This window comes from Triticum urartu, chromosome 5A, assembly GCF_056163025.1.
Source record: "Triticum urartu cultivar PI428250 chromosome 5A, HENAU_Tu73, whole genome shotgun sequence".
NCBI classification, from domain to species: domain Eukaryota; kingdom Viridiplantae; phylum Streptophyta; class Magnoliopsida; order Poales; family Poaceae; genus Triticum; species Triticum urartu.
This window is the reverse complement of record NC_141877.1, coordinates 499,573,162-499,593,310: the sequence shown is the minus strand read 5'-3', so window position 1 is coordinate 499,593,310 and position 20,149 is coordinate 499,573,162. Positions and strand designations below refer to the sequence as shown.

Below are 20,149 nucleotides of genomic sequence, written 5' to 3'. Positions count from 1 at the left end.
AAGAAGTTTCACCAGATATTCTTGTTCCTGGGCCGGAATGAGAAGGATTATAAAGATCCAGATGAGGACCCGGTAATGAAGAAGATAAACAAACACGCCATGACCAAGTTTAGCGACGCGTTGGCCGCCTGGAAAAATTGAGTGAAAGCAAGGATCATCGACAAGAAGGAACCCTACTCCGAGATTGTAAAGGATAATCCGACAATCACGGAAGAGCAGTTTCAAATATTCAAGGAGGCTTGCGAGGCCGAAGATGCCAAAAAAAAGTCGAAGTACATGAAGGGGCTTCAAGAGAGGAACATTGGGAGCCACCACCTCGGAAGCCGTGGTTACGACGAAAAGATGTCCAAATGGGCCATGGAGGATGCGGAAGCCGCGAGTCTGGGCATCCCAGACCCCTTGGCGAAGTTCACCGTCCCGCAGGAGCGTGATGTCCTCAGGGCCCGGCACCGTTGGGACCCAGTGAAAAAGGTTTATGAGACAACACCGGTCATTACGGAGTTCATGAGACTGCTGGTAATTTTAGTTTCTGATCAATTCGACTACACATGTTAGTCATATTTGTAAACGATCGTTGTGCCTTTTGCAGAGAGAGCAGCACAGGATTATATTTTTGCCAAGTCTGTCTCTTTCTGTTGCTCAACTATATATGTTGCATATCATCGACTCATGTGATGATGCAGGTGCATAGATCATAGATGGAGAAGAAGTGCTATGCTAGGAGTATATATATGACAAGTGGCCGGAGTGTCAGGCCCTTTCGGTTTCTGAGCGACAGGCAGTAGTTAGTTTAGAGGTTCACGCTAATGCGAAAGAGGGATATGAACTCATCTTCTCAAAGTGATAGCTCTTCTCGCGTATATCATTGTTTAGATGGATGACGATATATTTGCATATCATTCGAGACTTGTATCGCTATTTTCGAGATAATGACGAGAGACCACTTTGTGTTGGATGATGATTATGATGATTACATGATTTGATGAGACTAATTGTATGTATATGTTATGGTTACATTTGTATGTGTATGACATTCTAAAGATTATTGTATAAAGCCTATTCAAATACAAAACAAATACAAAACAAATATGCAGGAAAAAAACTAATAAATAAACTAGTAGTAGCGAGGGGGGGAATTTAGCAGTAGCGCCGCATTGTCAGTAGCGCGTCCCAGCAAACAGCGCTGTAGATAATATCAGTAGCGCCCTTTCCCAAAGAGCTCTACAGCTATTCATGTATAGCAGTAGCATGGGACAACCGGCACTACTGCTATACGTTAGCTGTAGCGCCTTATTAGTAGCGCCGGTGCCCGCGCTACTAAGAGGCCCAAAACCCTCGCTGCTGGTAGGCTTTTCCCTAGAAGTGGAAGGGCGAATAAAACGGCAAGGGTGAAGTGGGGGAGAGGAAAACGAGAGGCAAATGGCAAATAATGTAATGCGGGAGATAAGGGTATGTGATGGGTACTTGGTATGTTCACTTTTGCGTAGGCCTCCCCGACAACGGTGCCAGAAATCCTTCTTGCTACCTCTTGAGCACTGCGTTGGTTTTCCCCGAATAGAAAGGGATGATGCAGCAAAGTAGCGTAAGCATTTCCCTCAGTTTTTGAGAACCAATGTATCAATCGAGTAGGAGGCTACGCGCGAGTACCTCGTACCTGCACAAAACAAATAAATCCTCACAACCAACGCAAATAGGGGTTGTCAATCCCTATAAGGCCACTTACGAGAGTGAGATCTGATAGATATGATAAGATAATATTATTGGTATTTTTATGATAAAAGATGCAAAGTAAAATAAAAGGAAAGTAAATAGCAAAGGAAATAACTAAGTAGTAGGAGATTAATATGATAAAGATAGACCCGGGGGCCATAGGTTTCATTAGTGGCTTCTCTCGAGAGCATAAGTATTCTACGGTGGGTGAAGAAATTACTGTTGAGCAATTGACAGAATTGAGAATAGTTATGAGAATATCTAGGTATGATCATGTATATAGGCATCACATCCGAGACAAGTAGACCGACTCCTGCCTGCATCTACTACTATTACTGCACTCATCGACCGCTATCCATCATGCATCTAGAGTATTAAGTTCATGAAAGTAGAGTAACGCCTTAAGCAAGATGACATGATGTAGAGGTATAAACTCATGCAATATGATGAAAACCCCATCTTTTTATCCTCGATGGCAACAATACAATACGTGCCTTGCTACCCTTACTGTCACTGGGAAAGGACACCGCGAGATTGAACCCAAAGCTAAGCACTTCTCCCATTGCAAGAAAGATAAATCTAGTAGGCCAAACCAAACTGATAATTCGAAGAGACATGCAAAGATAACCAATCATACATAAAAGAATTCAGAGAAGATTCAAATATTATTCATAGATAGACTTGATCATAAACCCACAATTCATCGGTCTCAACAAACACACTGCAAAAAGAAGATTACATCGAATAGTTCTCACCAAGAGAGGGGGAGAACATTGTATTGAGATCCAAAAAGAGAGAAGAAGAAGCCATCTAGCTACTAACTATGGACCCGTAGGTCTGAGGTAAACTACTCACATTTCATCGAAGAGGCTATGGTGTTGATGTAGAAGCCCTTCGTGATCGATGCCCCCTCTGGAGGAGCTCCGAAACAGGCCCCAAGATGGGATCTCGTGGATATAGAAAGTTGTGGCTGTGGAATTAGGTTTTTGGCTCCGTATCTGATCGTTTGGGGGTACGTAGGTATATATAGGAGGAAGGAGTACATCGGTGGAGCAACAGGGGGCCCACGAGGGTGGAGGGTGCGCCTGGTGGGGGTGGGCGGGCCCCCCTACCTCGTGGCCTCCTGTTTCTTTTCTTGACGTAGGGTCCAAGTCTCTCGGATCATAATCTTCCTAAAAATCACGTTCCCGAAGGTTTCATTCCGTTTGGACTCCCTTTGATATTCCTTTTCTTCGAAACCCTAAAACAGGCAAAAAACAACAATTCTGGGTTGGGCCTCCGGTTAATAGGTTAGTCCCAAAAATAATGTAGAAGTGGATAATAAACCCCAATAATGTCCAAAATAGTAGATAATATAGCATGGAGCAATCAAAAATTATACATACGTTGGAAACGTATCACCACCGTGGAGACCCTTTGGGCGGAGCTTGCCCGAGCCCAGAAACAAGCAAGGAGTAGCAATGCGGCCGCTCTAAAGGCGAACGAAGAGTTGAGGACCGAACAGGCCGCGCATTGCGAGAGCAAGTAAAGAATGGCCAAAATGGATGTAGAGTTAAAAGATGTCGCTAACTGTTACCAGCTTCTTGAAGAAGAAAGCTGAGCGAGGGCGACGGACCTGGAGAAGGCCCTGGTAGCTGCCAAGGAATCCCGCTCCAAAATTAGAGTGACGAAGGAGGAGCTGCATCAAGCTGCAGATATCGTGTCTGGGAAGCCCTTCTTATTGTGGACTAAATTCGGAGATCCAAAGTATGTTCCTCTTGACCGACTATGGAGTTCTGCGGACGCCTACGTGGATTTGGCTGCATGTACTGCTGATGCGGCCGAGTACTTCAAGGATCAGAAAAAACTAGAAGTGGAAAAGTTGTTCTGTTCACAGTTTCATGCTCCAGTCCGTCCGTTGCTATTGAATGAGCAAATGGCCGAGTGGGCCGAGCTCCGTAGGTTGTCCGGACTTTCCATGAGGTCTGTTGTGGATCATCTGTGGCCGGGAGGGCCAAGGCCGAATAGCTATTTTAGTTTAGTGCAACAATTCCTTGGTGTTGTGCCGCACATCGATGCTATGAAGAGATCGGCGTGCATAGAGGGTGCGCGGATGGCCTTTGCCTGTGTCAAGACATACTGCGCGGAGATGGAGGCCACCACTGTTGCGACACAGGGTTCGGCCGTAGGCCGAGTGGCTGCGGAGGACTACTTTGAAGAAGTTCTTGAAGGCGCTCGTTCGATAGAGGCTCAGTGCTCGAAGAATATTATGTTCTAGTGACATGTACTTCCATTGTAAAAACAATGTTTTATTGAGTTATCAAGGTTGTATTTATACTTTTGCCCGAAAGTATTATGATGCCTCATGTGCGGCCGTTTATGTACATATGTATATAACCTGAAAGTTTGCAGTCGTCGGCTTCCGCCCCCATGCATATAATGCGGGGGTGTTCGTAGAAAACGCGAATCCACACTTGATCCAACGTCTTGGTCCATTAAGGAGGTGGTAGCGCGGTGAACGAGGCAATCAGACTATATTGCTTTAACACTTTCACTTAGCCATAGGAGTTTGACGGTGGGGCTACTATATAGCCCCTGGTACTTCTGCGCTCGTCCGAATACAGGGCGCGTACATACATGACCGGGAAACGTTCCTTTGTTAATGCGGAATCCCGAAGATTCCGTTGAGTCATCGAGTGGTTGACCAGTCTCTCGCTATATCATGACAGCCAGTTTTCGGCTTTCTCTACTGAGGTGCTCATCCGGATGAACCAGGGCACAATCGCAGTAGTTCTCCCAGTGCTACCTTAGCCGATATAACAGAACGTAAGGTACCAAAATGTGGAAGTCGGGCAAACCCAACATTTGACCAAAGACATGATTCGGAGCTGATGCATATAGGGCCAAACTCGCGACGCCGAACACTCCCTAAGGTGTTCGGTCTTTATAACATATATTGGGCTAAACAATGCCCTTAATAATAAACCCCATGTGTCTAGGTACGTGCAATATCCTGATGTGGCCACATGCCAATAACGTCAGCATCCTTCTCGATTGTGTGGAGTATCCGGAGGATGTGAGCAACAAGAGACAGTAAAAAAGGTTGACGCAGGGTCTGAATCTAAAAAGAAACCTTTGGGCGGGTCCCTGCTGCACGTCTGCGCCTGTGTCTCCGTTGTGCCGTGTCCTGGACTGGTGTAGCACGATTGTCATCTGTAAAAGGAAAGAACTTAGGTGAAAGTTGTCGTGCCAAAAAAAGAATTGGTTATTATCAATGAACTATCAAAATTCAAGAGAAGTCAAGTTGAATCGGGCTGGTCCTGATTACATACGGGAAGCCCCTGGTATTGTCTATGAGGGTTTGACCATCAAACCAATCTCATGTATATGTGGTGGAGAGCCGGACTCGTCTAACCGTGTCCGTGGTCTTGACGACCTGTCATTTTTTCTAGTTGGTGAGGCCGTCTAGTTCGCGGATGTTAAAGCCGACGCATCCTCTTCCGCACGTAAAACAATTTTGGTATTTCCACTAACTGTGATGATGCCATGTGGACCAGGCATCTTAAGCTTGAGAAAAGCATAATGCGGTATTGCATTAAAACAAGCGAAAGTCGTTCTTCCGAGTAGTGCTTGATAACCACTTCGGAATGGAGCGATGTGGAAAGTTAACCTTTCGCTTCGGAAGTTATCGGGAGAACCGAATACAACCTCTTGCAGTAGAGAGCCCGTACAGCGAGCCTCTTGGCCTGGTATTACTCCCTTGAAGGTAGTATTACTGTGGCTTATTTGTGTCGGGTCTATCCCCATTTTGCGGACTGTGTCCTGATGTATCAAATTTAGATCACTGCCGCCGTCCATGAGGACTTGTGTGAAATGGTACCTGTTTATTATTGGGTCTAACACCAAGGCCTCCAGTCCTTCGTGCCGGATACTTGTCGCGTGATCCCTACGATCAAAAGTGATCGGGTAGGCCAACCAGGGGTTGAACCTAGGGGTGACGGGCTCTATGGCGCGTGTGCCTCAGAGTGCATGCTTGCTTCTCCTCTTCGTCACATGGATCATGTTTACCGTTTTAACCTCTGGTGGGAACTTTTTCTGGCCTCCGGTGCTTTGCTGGCGAGGTTCATCCTCGTCTTCGCTTGGTGTCTCTTCCCCTTTGTGTTTGGCGTTTAGCTTACCGGCCTACTTGAAGACCCAACATTCTCTGTGGGTGTGATTTGCATGTTTGTCGGGGGTGCCGAAATCTGACAGAGCTTGTCAAGAATCTTGTTTAGGCCAGATGGTCCTTCTCTGCTGCCTTTGAAAGGCTTTTTCCGCTGACCTGGTCGAGATCCTCTGAATCCGGTGTTTACCGCCGTATTATCTGGGCTACCTTCTTTATTTCGACGCTTGTTTTTGTTGTGTCGTCGTTTTCCAATGCCATCCACGACTTCGTATGTGCTTGGGTCACTGGTGCTGCTACGGGCCAACCAGCTGTCTTCACCCGCGCAAAAGCAGGTCATGAGGCTTGTTAGGGCTGCTATTTTCCTCGGTTTCTCTTGGCCGAGGTGTCTGACGAGCCATTCGTCTCGCACATTGTGTTTAAAAGCTGCTAAGGCTTCGGCGTCCGGACAGTCGACGATTTGGTTCTTCTTGGTGAGGAACCTGTTCCAAAGCTTTCGGGCGGACTCTCCGGATTATTGGATTATATGACTTAAATCGTCTGCATCCGAAGGTCGGACATAAGTCCCTTGAAAATTTGCCCGAAAAGCGTCCTCGAGCTCCTCCCAACATCCAATTGAGTTTTCGGGGAGGCTTTTCAGCCAGTGCCGAGCTGGCCCTTTAAGCTTGAGGGGCAAGTATTTAATGACATGGAGATCGTCTCTGCAAACCACATGATAAATGGAGGATAAAGTCCTCGATCCAGACTCCAGGGTCTGTGGTCCCGTCGTACGCCTCTATGTTCACTGGTTTGAATCCTTCTGGGAATTCATGATCCAGCACCTCATCGGTGAAACATAGGGGGTGTGCGGCACCCCTGTGTTGGGATATTCCATGGTGTTCGGATGGTTGTAGTATTCAGTTTTGATTTTGTGCCGGAGCGCACTTCCTAGATCCATAGATGGATCTGATCGCGCCGGATTTTTGGCGCAAGTTCTCATGTAGATCGTGTGTTGACTTATGTGCGACTTTTGTTAGCCGCTCTATCACGGTCACAAGGTGGTGGATCCGGCCGGTTGGCCGTATCATTTTTCGCCTGTGTGGGCTCTAAGGCCTCATCGTCGAATTCAGGTAATAGCTTGCGCTTTGGATAGCTATTTGTGTGGTAACTTCCGCCATACTTTGTTTCATTGTCAAGCACTTTGTTCCACCTGCTGTTGAGCATATCTTGTGCGGCCTTAAGCCTTTGCTTCTACTTCTTCAGACTCCTCATTGTGGCAATAAGCCTTCTGCGGAGGTTTTCTTGCTCCAAGTGCATTTCCGGGATGATGTGTGCATCTTCGTCCGGACTGTTTTCTTCCCCAGACGGGGTTTGATGAGGTTTATCCTTGGCGTCGTCGTGTTCGGACGCCGGATCCGCACTATGTTCGCCGTTTGCATCTTGATCGTGCTCTGCCACCGGGGCAGTGCAGCCATCGTTTCTTCTAGAGTCGACTGGATTGTTATTTCCTCTTGCACTGTTATCGCTGTTTTTGCTATGGCGGGACTTAGAGCGGCGCCGCTGACATCGGCGCTTGGGTTGCTTGGAGGGGGCATCCTCCGCTGTCTCTTCGCCATTGCCCTCTTTGGGTGTATCCACCATGTATATGTCATGTGATGAAGTGGTTGTCCAGCGCCCTGTGGGCGCTGCTTCCTGTTCGCCTCCTGCATCTTCGTTCATGCCGTAGATGTCTTCGGAGTCGAAGTTAAGCATGTCGGATAAGTCGTCGAAAGTGGCTACCAAGTGGGTGGTGGGTGGGCAGCGAATTTCTTCGTCGTCCGCATCCCATTCTAGCCGAACATAGTTCGGCCAAGGTTCTCCTGACAGGGAGAGAGACCTTAATGAATTTAGCACATCACCGAAAGGCAAGTGCTGAAAGATATCCTCGAAGGTGAACTCCATGATCGGCGCCCACTCGGGTTCGACGGGCATGGATATAAGCAGCTCGGAGTCCGTGGCCGGGGCTGAATCCAGTGGTTTGGCAACACGGCTCTTGTAAGGGGTGAAGTCGGCGTCTGGCTCTATCACCACTGAGAGCGTGGCCTCTGTGGCGGGGTCTATCCCTCCGTTCTCGGATGGCGTGATTTTCTCCGGATTGACGGCCAGAGTAGTTGCAGAAGCGATCTCCCGAATACTGTCCGACGGCAAAGTTATGTCATGCTCGTCGTGACTGTGCGGCACACCTGACATGGGCTCGAATCCGTCGAAGATCAAGTCTCCATGGATATCGGCCGTGTCGTTCAAGTTTCTGAATCTGACCTGATGGCCAGGGGCGTAGCTCTCGATCTTCTCCAGGTGGCCAAGCGAATTGGCCCGCAGTGCGAAGCCGCCGAATACAAAGATCTGTCCAGGGAGGAAAACCTCACCCTGGACCGCATTGCTACCGATGATCGAAGGAGCATCAAACCTTATGGTGACGACACAGTGGAACTCTCAATGAAAGCACCAATGTCGGTGTCAAAACCGGCGGATCTCGGGTAGGGGGTCCCGAACTGTGCGTCTAAGGCGGATGGTAACAGGAAGCAGGGGACACGGTGTTTTACCCAGGTTCGGGCCCTCTTGATGGAGGTAATACCCTACGTCCTGCTTGATTGTTCTTGATGATACGAGAATTACAAGAGTTGATCTACCACAAGATCGTAGAGGCTAAACCCTAGAAGCTAGCCTATGGTATGATTGTATGTTGTCCTACAGACTAAACCCTCCGGTTTATATAGACACTGGAGGGGGCTAGAGTTACACAAGGTCAGTTACAAGGGAGGAGATTTACATATCCGTATTTCCTAGCTTGCCTTCCACGCCAAGGAGAGTCCCATCTGGACACGGGACGAAGTCTTCAATCTTGTATCTTCATAGTCCAATAGTCCGGCCAAAGGATATAGTCCGGCTGTCCGGAGACCCCCTAATCTAGGACTCCCTCAATTGCCCTCTCGGTCTCCCAGACGGTTTAATCAGCACTGAAGTCTTGTTTCAGCTTTTCAATGTTTTCCAATGAAGTCTTCAGCTCTGATTTGGCTTTTGCGGTCTCAGATTGTTGGGTTTGAATGTTGGCCCTCAGATCTTTGACATGGTATTCCTTCATATTTAGTTCAGCCTGCAACATGAACAAGGTGGAAGGTATTATGACCATATTATTTTTGAAGTCCCAAGCACAATACAAGTATTTTACTTGGCACTTGGGGGCTAATGCATATTGCTCTTTTTAAAGCCAGTTTTTATGATAACCCGGACAAAATGATATGATTTAATTCGGATCATGGAGGCTATACATATTTGGATTTTCTTCATGATTATGGTGAGAAGTCCTGGTTTAGCTTGTCAGCTTAAGCCGGCCCTTGGAGGCTACAGGCGCAAAGTTGATCATCACTATTTAAAGGCCTGGCTTAAGTTATCAGTTTAAGCCAACCCTTGGGGGCTACTTGTTTGATTCTACAATGAGTGTGCCATGACATGAATGAAAGACTCTAAAGGTTATTTAAACTCTACAACATATTCAATTCTCATATCCAGTAGACTTGGCAGCTGATAGAGATATGTTTATATGGAAGATTGCAGTGCTTACCTCAAAACACTCCTTCATGAGGTTGACCAAGCCGGCTTCAAAGTCACGGCTGGTATGAAGGCGGTTTCGATAGCCTGAATGAATTTCTTGAGCATTGAAATGGGCATAGCTCTCCAAGTCTAATTTCCGCTTCCCTTATCAGTAGCAAAGAATTCTTCTTATGCGTTGTGCTTCGATAGGGCGGTAGGGTTGCCTGGAGCTATATAAGCCATCCCAATGATTATTACATCTTCAGTTTCTTGAACGGCGTGGGCAGGACTGGGCGGTTTGGCTGGTTCCGGGTCAACATACATGGGGTCCACGGTGACCAGGTGTTCTAGTGGCGGATCATCCATGGTTGCCTCTAAAGTTTGATGGAGAGACTTAAAAGTTTGATGGAGATATGGTTTTCTCTCCGGGTCAGCATCTTTGGCCGGCTTATCAACCTTTAGTTTCTTGCTGGGCTTGGCAACAGCGCTGAAATAAGACATAAGGCAAGGTTGATATGACAATTGAGTACGTGATTGAGAGCAAATAGGCTTAAAAGTGTTTCTTACCCAGGCACAGTCTTGAAAAAGAGGGACTTGAGTCCCAGTTGAGTCGCCAGAGGAAGAATGAGAAGTCCCCTGATAGTTTGAATCGGAAGGGTTAAGAGGTTGTCGAAAAAGACCCGCCTTGTGATAAGCTAAGTGGGAAATATTTGAAACCTCTGGTCGGCGCTTGCGAGGATCCGGCGTGTTTGGTAAGCCGGAGGAAAGAATCCCGCCACCGACGTTCCAGGTCATACGGCGAGCTTCATGTTGCTGCTTCTTCAAAATAAAGTTGGGATCCAAGTAAGCTAAAGGGTGAGAAAACCTTACTTTCCGGCTCGCCTGTTGCCATTTCTGTCTGATCGGAGTTTCAGAATCGGAGGAAAGGATAGTTACCTCTTCAACATTGGCTTGGCTTCCTTCCGCATCATCTTGATAGTGATCGTTATCAATAAGATGTACAAAAAATGAGCCAAGGGAGTAAAGTTTTACCTCCGGCTCATCTTTATCATCCAAGTCAAATAGTTCAAAAGGGTTGGTCTTCCTCTTTGCAGGCTTTTCAAGAGCCTTGTTATTCATCTGGGTTTTCTTGGCCGGCTTATCTTGCAGCTTCTTACTCCAAAAAGGTAAATCGGCCTAAAAAATGAAATGGGTGTAAAAGGGCAATTTAAGTGAACATATGATTCAGTTGAGAATTGGTTAAAAGCTTATAGCTGGCAGCTTGTTAAGAGCGCAGAAAGGATTCAATCTAGTTCTGCTGCAATCTGCCAAGCTCTCGTTCAGCAGAGACTTGGTCATGTCGTTGATGTCATCATTACTTAGCTGAATCTGGAAGTGGCGCTGTGGATCTTTTAAATCACAGGTGTACTCACACATCAAGCCAGAGCGGCGGCTTAAGGGCATAATCCTCTAGGCGACCCAGCATCGAACCAGGTCGATTCCGGTCAAACCATTAGACATTAAGGCTCTGATCTTTGAAAAGATGGGCATATACTTAGCCCGTTCTGCAGTGCTGATCCGATCAGGGAGGGGGTGCCTATTGCTAAGCTGGCTCTCATGATAACCTGGCAGAGGATTTTCCCCTTTAGGAGAGGTGCCTTGGCAATAAAACCATGTTTGGTTCCAACCCTTGGGGTGACTAGATAGCTTGGTGGCTGGGAAGGTGGCGTATTTTCGCCTCTCAAATGAAATGCCTCCTAATTCTAGGTTGGGCCCGTCGGTAAATTTAGTCTGGCGGTTTAAGTAGTAGAACTCTCAGGATAGTTCTACAATGGGTTCTTGCTGAAGATATACTTCGCTAAACACTTGAAAGTTGTACTCCCTCCATCCGAGAAAAGTTGTTATCAGCTTAGTTCAAATGTAATTTTTCAAAAAGCCCCTTATCCTTTTAAAACTGGTGCTAATAAACCCAGTCTGCTTCTTCCACCTCCCGTCGCCGCTGCACCGCACGCCCCAGCCACCGTCGCCTGCGGGCATCGCGCGCCCCAGCCGCTGTAGGGCTTAGCCGACGATGAAGGCCCACATGCGTCGCCGCCCACCTGCACTGTGGCTGCCAATTTGCGTTGTCCCTGCTTACCTGCTCCACGGTTGATGGGCGGCTCCACGGCTAACGGGCGGCGACACCTCGACGGGCGGCGGCTCCTCCTTGGTGTGCTGCTCGCGTCCTGGGCCCCTTGATCGCACCCGCAGCGGCCACCCACTCCAGTGCAGGAGTTGGGCAAGTTCCGGGCCGTCGCAGCTCCACCGCTGACCGCGGAGGTGACCAGCGCATCCATCGTCAAGCCCAGCGCCGCCGCACACCTGCATAGCTCCCAGGACGAGTGCCGCCTCCCACGTCCGCTACTGCCTCTGCTTCTCGCCTCCTCTCCTGCCTGTGCTGGTACCACTCCATGTTTTCCTCCCGCCTCCTCTGTTGCCTCTGCAAAATTGATGTGAAATTACTCTCAAAGTGTATCATTGATGTGAAATTGAGCAGTGGAACAGGAATAGTTTGTTCAATTACTCCTCCTGTGAAATTGTGCAGTGGATCAGGAATAGTGTGTAATGATGCAATACCTGACACTAAACTCAGATGTCGGTAATGATGCAAAATGTTTGATTTCGATAATGCTCATTCAAGCCAATGACAAGATTGAAAGATTTGGTATACTGTATAGATCAAACATAGCATAAGTAAAATGAAACTGACAGATGAGAGGTCAGTTGATTTCAGAGAAGCTGTAGTAATACTCAAGTCGATCTAAATTTGGACTATTTGGAGCAAGATCCGACAAATGATCACAAATAAATTTCAAAGATGCGGGGATGAAATGCTAAACATAAATTTGAGAAACTCTACTGCTGCAAGCAATGATTTGAGAATGTGTATAAGTAAACTAAAGCACAAAAATATGTATAGAGATGGCAGGATCTGAGAATGATTTGAGAATGTGTATAAATAAACTAAAGTACAAAATGCCAGCATATTTAATTGCTTCAAATAATCACCACTTCATGACTAAATACTTAATTTAGTTCCAAACAAAATGCCTGTACAATCAGACTGCAGAGTTGCTAGATGCTAGATGGAGTAGGTGTTACAAAATGCATGTACAATCAGAAAATCCCACTTCAAACATCCAATTTTCTCTGTTTTACAAACTAAAAATCAACTTGATATTAAGATGGGTCAGTTCCAAATATTCCTATTACTTTTGCTAGTTGCTAGATGGAGTAGGTGTTAAATGGAGATGATCCAATAGGTGTTCAGTCTATATAGAAATAAGTTTGTCCTTAACATTACTTTTGCAAGTTGCTAGTTTTTCTCTAACTGGAAAAAAATGCAAATGACACAGTAGTACAGTAGGATACCTTGCTCAAGGTCCTAGTTGTGCTACCTAGAGAAACATCTCTGAAATCATTCATGGTCTATAGCATTTTCAACATTAGATTAAGAAGTACAACAAATCAAAGAGCAATAGTGGTAACTGAATTTTCAACACTTCTCTGTACTGCATAAATATTTAGTTACATTTTGATTTTTGCGGCAATTCGATGGACGGCTTGCTCACCCATTGGAACACAGGGAACAACTTCTATATGATCATAAATGATTTGATGGATGGATCGATCACCTATTTGGAACACAGGGAAGAGCTTCTATGGATGGCTCGCTCACCACTTCGTATAGCAGGAGAGCTTAAATGATTCCTAGATGCACTACTGTACAGAAAATTCTATTATGAACCTATCCAAATACAGTGCCAGTTAGTAAATGCAAATTTGTAAAGATTTGTGTCATTGCACAAACTAAGTGCTAAGTGGAGGGGCATCAACCTTGTCTTCTTTTCTCTATGAGTTTCCTTAGTCTTCCCCTTGATAACTGGAGGGGCATCAAGTTTATTTTCAGTAAACAATGCCCAAGTTTATTTTCAGTAAATGTAGAGCTATTTCTACAGGAACAACCTTTAGAAGAAGAAATATAGAGCTATTTTCAGTAAATGATCTGTTTTGTTACTAGGAGTGTCCTTTTCTGAATAATTGTGAGCAAAAATGGGAGCAGAGCAATCAAAATGGGAGCAGAGTAAAAATGGGAGTGGTGCAACCTAAGAAATCTCATCTTTGTTATCAACTTGTGTATTGTAGAACTTAAGAAATCTGATATTCTGTTCTAACCACTGAACATACTAACAACAATTCATTTTGAAGATTTACACTGAATCTTGTGCACTATGGAATCTAATCTTTGTTACACTGATGATTTTTGTAAAATCTAGTTAATTATAGTCAGCAGCACTACATATAGCAGCAGTACCTACAACAAAAATTCAGAATTTGCAATGGTCATCCTGGCTGCACTAGTAATCAATTTGTTTAAAACTTACAAACTCCACAGCATAAATTTGCCTTAGCCCTGCCCGCCGACAAAGAAAATGAATAAAGGGATTATTAAATAGTTCATATCAGGAAATGACGAACTAAATAGGCTGAGATATAGTTAATAATGATTGAAATTACCTGTTGACTATCCCAAACAAGATGGTGTAGTCACTTGCTTTTTTAAGTAGTGAGTCCAGTATTTCAACTGTTCCTTCATCAACTTTAATGATTAACGAGATCCAATGAAATCTGCATGCACACACGTTTGCATGTCTTAATTAAGCGGGCATATGTAAGCAAAAACATGTAGCTAGCTAGTAGGCAAAAACAGAATTTGTAGTACAAGACAGTGTGACTCACTCGAAGTTTTAAGGAAGTAGTATATCTTCATTGGTATTGAGGCGCTTGAAGAACTCTAGCATGCTTTCCTCTACACTTTTTTCATAATTTGCATCTAATTTCCATGTGTATTCATTAATAGTATTTGGGTCAATGAACCCAATGCCATAGCGTCCACCTTTTTTCATTTCATACATCTTCATCCTGCATAATACCACAGAAAAGAATATAGTGAGGATAATTACAGATAATGATTGATCAAAATGATCACTACAGCTAGCTTGAGACTTAAATTATAGAAAGAAATCACTTACAGACAATAGCAACTGACGATAGATTTGTCGAGTGCGTCTTGATTGTATAACTGAAATAGTTCTGAATACTCAACGGACACAACTTTCTCATGGAAGTAATGATCCTTCTTGACATTCACCATGAGGGACTCTGGATTGGAAATCTTGGTAATGTCCATGTACCATTGATGCAATTCATACATTCTCATTGGGAGCTTCTTGACCTCGTCTGGCTCGACCAAAGGTTGGCCCCGGACATATTTCCGTTTTATTTTTTCCTCTCTAAGCTGAGACATGGGCTCGATATCGAGGAGTTGTCCAACAGTTATCATGAGCCTTTCAACCTGCTCAATATGCTCCTCAGTTATTACCACATCGCCCAGCCCGGGAACGTTAATGGTTTGCCCACAGTAATATTGGGCGCACATACTCTCATGTGTTGTTGGCACAACAAGCGGGGGGGTTGATTGCGCCACATGTTCTCCCAGCTGGGGAATGGTTTTACCGCTCCTTTTGCCAGCTGATTTTCTCGAGCTCGAGCTCGCCTCTTTCTGTAGACATGCTCGATTTAACTTCCTGAGGTGGCGCTCATAGTCTGTGTCAACAGGCTTGGGAGCTGGTGGTCTAGCCATATGAATGAAGTGGTCAATCTTTTCCCCAGGCACTTTCTCCCTTGGCGGCGGTGGTGGTTTCGGTGCAAAATGGGCTTCCACCTTGGCCTTCGATATGGCTGCGTTTTCCTCCTCGGACTTGTCGTAAGGCCTTTGCAGAAGAGGCGCGAGGCTGCTTGGACCATATTGAAATCGCTTGCCTCCGCCTGTACCTCCAGTACTACCTCGACTTGTACTGCTACGCACCATAGCTGAGGCGGCTCTCTTCCGTGAATGCTGAGGCGGCGGAGGCGGCTGACGTGGCTGAGTTGGAGGAGGAGGAGTGGTCTGAAGTTGTGCCGGACTTGGAGGAGGAGTGGCCTAAAACTTTGCCGGACTTGGAGGAGGAGGAGTGGCCTGAAGCTATGCCGGACTTGGAGGAGGAGTGGCCTGACGCTTTGCCGGACTTGGAGGAGGAGGAGTGGCCTGACGCGTTGGTGGACTTGGAGGAGCGGGAGTCTGCTGACTCGGTGGCGGACTTCGACGAGGAGTCGGCTGACGCGGTGTCGGTGGCCTTCGAAAAATGATGTAATCCTTTCTCCATAGGATGATACGATGGTTGGCCTCTCCCAGTGTGTGCTCCTCGTCACCTCCAGGAATTTCAAGCTCTAGCCCCGGATATTGGTCCACCACCACATCAACCAAGACACGAGCATAGCCCGCTGGAATAGGGTTGCAATGGAAGGTTGCCTCGGGGGATTTGTAAAAGCAACGGCGTCCACCACCTTCATGGATATGTTCTTCATTTTGAAGTGTAGCTCGCAGTTAGTGTTCTCCATGATGTCATCCACTGGGTAGCTATCCAGCAATGCGTCGCCCGAGGTGGAACCCACGCTGCTTCTCGGCATGGATGGGACGGTGCTATCCAATGCTGGATCATCCGCTAGCTGCTGCAGCTGCTAAGACCCCCTTTGCTGGCTAAGTGAGTCGATCTGCTCCTGCTGCCGCTGGAATTTCACTACAAGAAATATGTCAACTACTGACCTTCTGTCAGTGACCCTGGAAGAATTGGTCATAAATTTATGACCATTTTAGACCAATAGGTGAAAAGCTGTTGGGGGGCTCCAAACCCTAACCTATAACGACCATTCTGGTCAGAAAGGTCATAATGCCATTAGAGGAAATGGTCCTAAAGCAGGAAGCATTGTCCACTGCCTCACGCCTAGCTGATAACGACCAATATAACATGCTCACTACACTTGAGTTTGAATGTATTAGGATGATTAGGCAGCCACCTCAGCAACCTCGCTTATGTGTCACTGTCTAGGTGTCTTTTTTTGCTTAAATGTTAATATTCAACAACAGACGGGGCACACACTGACATGCAGGACCCATTTGACAGGTGGGGCCGAGTGCTTAATTCACCCAAAAAAGAGGCGCGAGGCGGGAATCGAACCCACGACCTCGCGCTTGCTTCGCTCGCTTGCTACCGCTAGGCTAGAGAGGGACAGTTGTTCAGGTATGGGAATTTATCTATACATTATATAAAACTACGGCTCTCTCATTGCATTGACAAGTGGGACCTTCCGACCAGGTGGCATTGAACAGAGCAACACTGACAGGCGGGAACCATTTGACAGGTGGGTGAGCCACTGACAGGTGGGTGAGCGAGCGTTTAATTCCCTAAAAAATGTGCACTTTAATTCCTAAAAAATGTGCGCTAGCGGGGACTCGAACCCACGACCTAGCGCTCGTTCGCTCGTTCGGTGCCGCTAGGCTAGAGAGGGATTGTTGCTAATGTGTGGGTAATTCTCTATATACTATACAAAACCAGGGCTCTCTCGTATCGTGGCGGCGGAAGCAACCAGCAGGGGTCGCTCGGACGAGGGCGGGGCCAGTGGGCGGCGGCGGGCGGGGCCGACGGCCAAAGCAACCAGTAGGGGCCGCTCGCCTTGCCCACGACCTCGCTGCAGGTGACCTCGCCCACGGCCTCGCGGCGGAAGCAACCAGCACGGGCGGAGGCGGGGGCGGGGGCGGGGCCCACGACAGGAACGGCGACCTTGCCGCTCGCCTCGCCCACGCATGGGGGACTCGCCGCCGCCGAGCATGGGGGAGTCGCCACCGCCGCAAGCAGACCTCGCCCACGTATGCACCCCTCTCCTTCCCCCCTCCTCTTCCCCCTCTCCTCTCTGTTGATGTCAATGATTTGATGTATATTTGTTAGGAGAATCTCCACACAAACATAGAGTGATTTGATGTAGGTTTGTTGTAAGCTTGGAAAAATCTCTTGGAAATGTCATTGATGAATTTGGTAGAAATTGTGAAGAGAATTTCTGTTGATGAAATTATTAGGAGAATTGTTGTTGATGAAATTGTTAAGAATTCTTTTGGAATTCAGTCAATTGTTACTGGTAAATTATGTTGTCAGCAATCAATAGAACAGAGCTCGAGTTGGTCTTTCCTTGAAACAGGATCCTGGGGTTGATGTAGATTTGATGTTACACCTCTAAAATTTGAGCCTCAAATCTGTGGAAGGCCTGAATATTGATGTAGATTAGATGTAAACTAGGAAAACTCTCATTGATGTAGATTTGATGCAATCTTGGAAATGGCATTAATGTAAATTGACAGTGGTGTTATTGTTGGTGGTTTAACCAAAATAGTTCTTAGTGGCAGCATATATTGTTATTGTTGGTTGTTTAACCATCTCTGTTTTTTATGAAACATCATGTTTTAGTTAGCTTTTCTTTTCTCCCATGTGAAATCTGTATTTCCATTTGAACTACTTTTTATTGCTCCCATGTGAAATCAGTAAACCATGTGAACTGGACTAAAGTAGTGAGAAATTGGAAATAGTTGAATGTTGTACTTAGGCAGTTAGCATATAAAGTTGGGTGCCTACCTTATTTTCTGGAATTTTAGCTTCCATTACTTCCATCCATTTTCATTAATTAATGTTGATGCACTTAAATTGATTTGCTAAGTTGCAACAATTTGTTGTCTTTGGCAGATAGACAGAAGCTGGATTAGAAAAGGAGTTAGAAAGTTTTCGAAAGAACATATGAAAGGAGTTGATGATTTAATAGCATTTGTTCGGGCAAATTTTGCCAAAGATGCTCACATTCTTTGCCCATGCTGCGAATGCCTCAACCGTCCAAGAATGGCTCAAGGAAGAGTGGAAGATCATCTGCTTCTTAATGGGATGTCCAGCACATATGATAGATGGATATATCATGGAGAACCTTTAGACAGTCAACCTCAACATTTTGAAGCTGATACAGAGGCCCCTCATAAGATGGGTGGTGGTGATGCTGGCATTGATTTCATGGAAAAGGTTTTGCGAGATAATGCTGTTTTGGAGGAAGAGGATGGGCATGAAGATGATAGGATTCCTGACCTATTGAAGGATTTGTACGATGCTGAAGATCGTGCTGATGGACAGAAGTCGTTGTTTGCTGAGGTGTTAGAGGAGGCGAAGCGCGCAGCTCATGAAGGGGGTAAATTTTCAAGATTTACCTTCACCGTGAAGTTACTCCACATCAAGTCTTTCTACCGGATTAGCAATGCCACATTCAACGCAATACTCCGTCTTTTGAGCTTGCAATTCCCTGATAGTTGTGTTCCTAGATCTTATGATGAAGCATTGAGTATAATCCGCAGGCTGGGGTTAGGTTATGTGTCAATACATGTGTGCCCAAATAACTGTGTCTTGTTTCGGAAGGATTTAGCAAAGCATGACAACTTTCCAAAATGCAATGCATCAAGGTGGAAAGATGCTGATGGGAAGAAGTCAATACCGGAGAAGGTACTGAGGCACTTTCCCTTGATACCAAGGCTGCAGCGGATGTTCATCTCAAAGAAATCATCGCGTGAGGAACAGTGGCACAAGCTGAAGCGGAAACCTGTGGACAATGAGCTGAGCCATCCAGCGGACGGAGAGGCATGGAAAGAGTTTGACCGTATACATTTAGATTTTGCTGCAGATCCAAGGAACATAAAACTTGGCATTGCCACAGATGGGTTTAATCCGTTTGGGAACATGAGCACGTCTTATAGCATGTGGCCAGTTTTTGTGGTGCCGTACAACCTGCCACCATGGGCATGCATGGATCAGTCCAACTTCATGATGTCATTGCTTATCCCCGGTCCAGAGTCTCCAGGAAAGGATTTTGATGTCTTTATGGAGCCCCTTGTAGAAGAACTGCTCCAGCTCTGGACTGGTGTACCTACATACGATGCCTTGAGTCCGGAAGAAAAGTTCAATCTACGTGCTGCAATCATATGGTCCATCCATGATTTCCCATCTCTGCACACTCTGTCTGGGAGGATCACAGTGGGTTATAAGGCTTGTGTCCATTGTGACAAATACCCTTGCTCAAAGAGAATAAGGAGCAAGATCTGCTATATTGGGCACCGCCACTTTCTTCCCCGAAACCATCGCTGGCGAAGAAGCAAAGATTTTAATGGTGAGAATGAAACCCGTGACAAGCCAGCTGAATTCACTAAAGAAGAGCTGGAGCAGCAACTTGAAAAGGTGAAAGCTGTGAGACCAGGAAAGCTGCGAAGAAAATAAAGCGTGAGGAACGTCAATGTTGGGACCGGAGGTCTTGTTTGTGGGACCTGCCATACTGGGCTTATCTAAAATTAAGGCATAATCTCGATGTAATGCACATTGAGAAAAACATATGCGAGAATCTGCTAGGGACGTTTTTGAACATTAAAGGGAAGACAAAGGACACGGTTAGTTCTAGGCTTGATTTGGAGGACATGGGCATAAGAGAAGATTTTCATCTACAGCACAATGAAGATGAAGATTCATTTGAAATGCCACGAGCATGGTATACAATGAGTAAAGAACAAAAGCTTGCATTCTGTGAATTCCTAAGAGCGGTGAAATTTCAAAATGGTTATGCTGCTAACCTAGCAAAGTGTGTTACTTCTGATGGATTCAAGCTTTCAGTACTGAAAACCCATGATTGTCACATCCTCCTCCAAAGGATTTTACCGGCGGGCCTCCGAGGAATCATGGACAAGGATATATATGAAGCAGTTGCTGAGCTGGGAAATTTCTTTAGAGAACTGTGCTGCAAAACACTCAAGTTAACTGTCATGGAAAGACTTGAAAAAGA

The 20,149-nt window shown here is 46.0% G+C and overlaps 2 protein-coding genes across 2 annotated transcripts; one reads left to right on the top strand and one right to left on the bottom strand.

The window, feature by feature from the left end:
• Positions 1 to 8,816: 8,816 nt before the first annotated feature.
• On the bottom strand, positions 8,817 to 10,738 carry LOC147972266 (uncharacterized). Its single transcript, XM_087524280.1, has 4 exons — positions 10,653 to 10,738; positions 10,118 to 10,577; positions 9,968 to 10,036; positions 8,817 to 8,963 (listed from the first exon to the last, which is right to left on the bottom strand). The coding sequence occupies exons 1-4, from the start codon at positions 10,736 to 10,738 to the stop codon at positions 8,817 to 8,819; spliced, it is 762 nt and encodes a 253-aa protein (XP_087380406.1).
• Positions 10,739 to 17,102: 6,364 nt separating this feature from the next.
• On the top strand, positions 17,103 to 19,593 carry LOC147972265 (uncharacterized). The gene is made up of 2 exons (XM_087524279.1): positions 17,103 to 17,165; positions 18,031 to 19,593. The coding sequence occupies exons 1-2, from the start codon at positions 17,103 to 17,105 to the stop codon at positions 19,591 to 19,593; spliced, it is 1,626 nt and encodes a 541-aa protein (XP_087380405.1).
• The last annotated feature ends 556 nt before the right edge of the window (positions 19,594 to 20,149 follow it).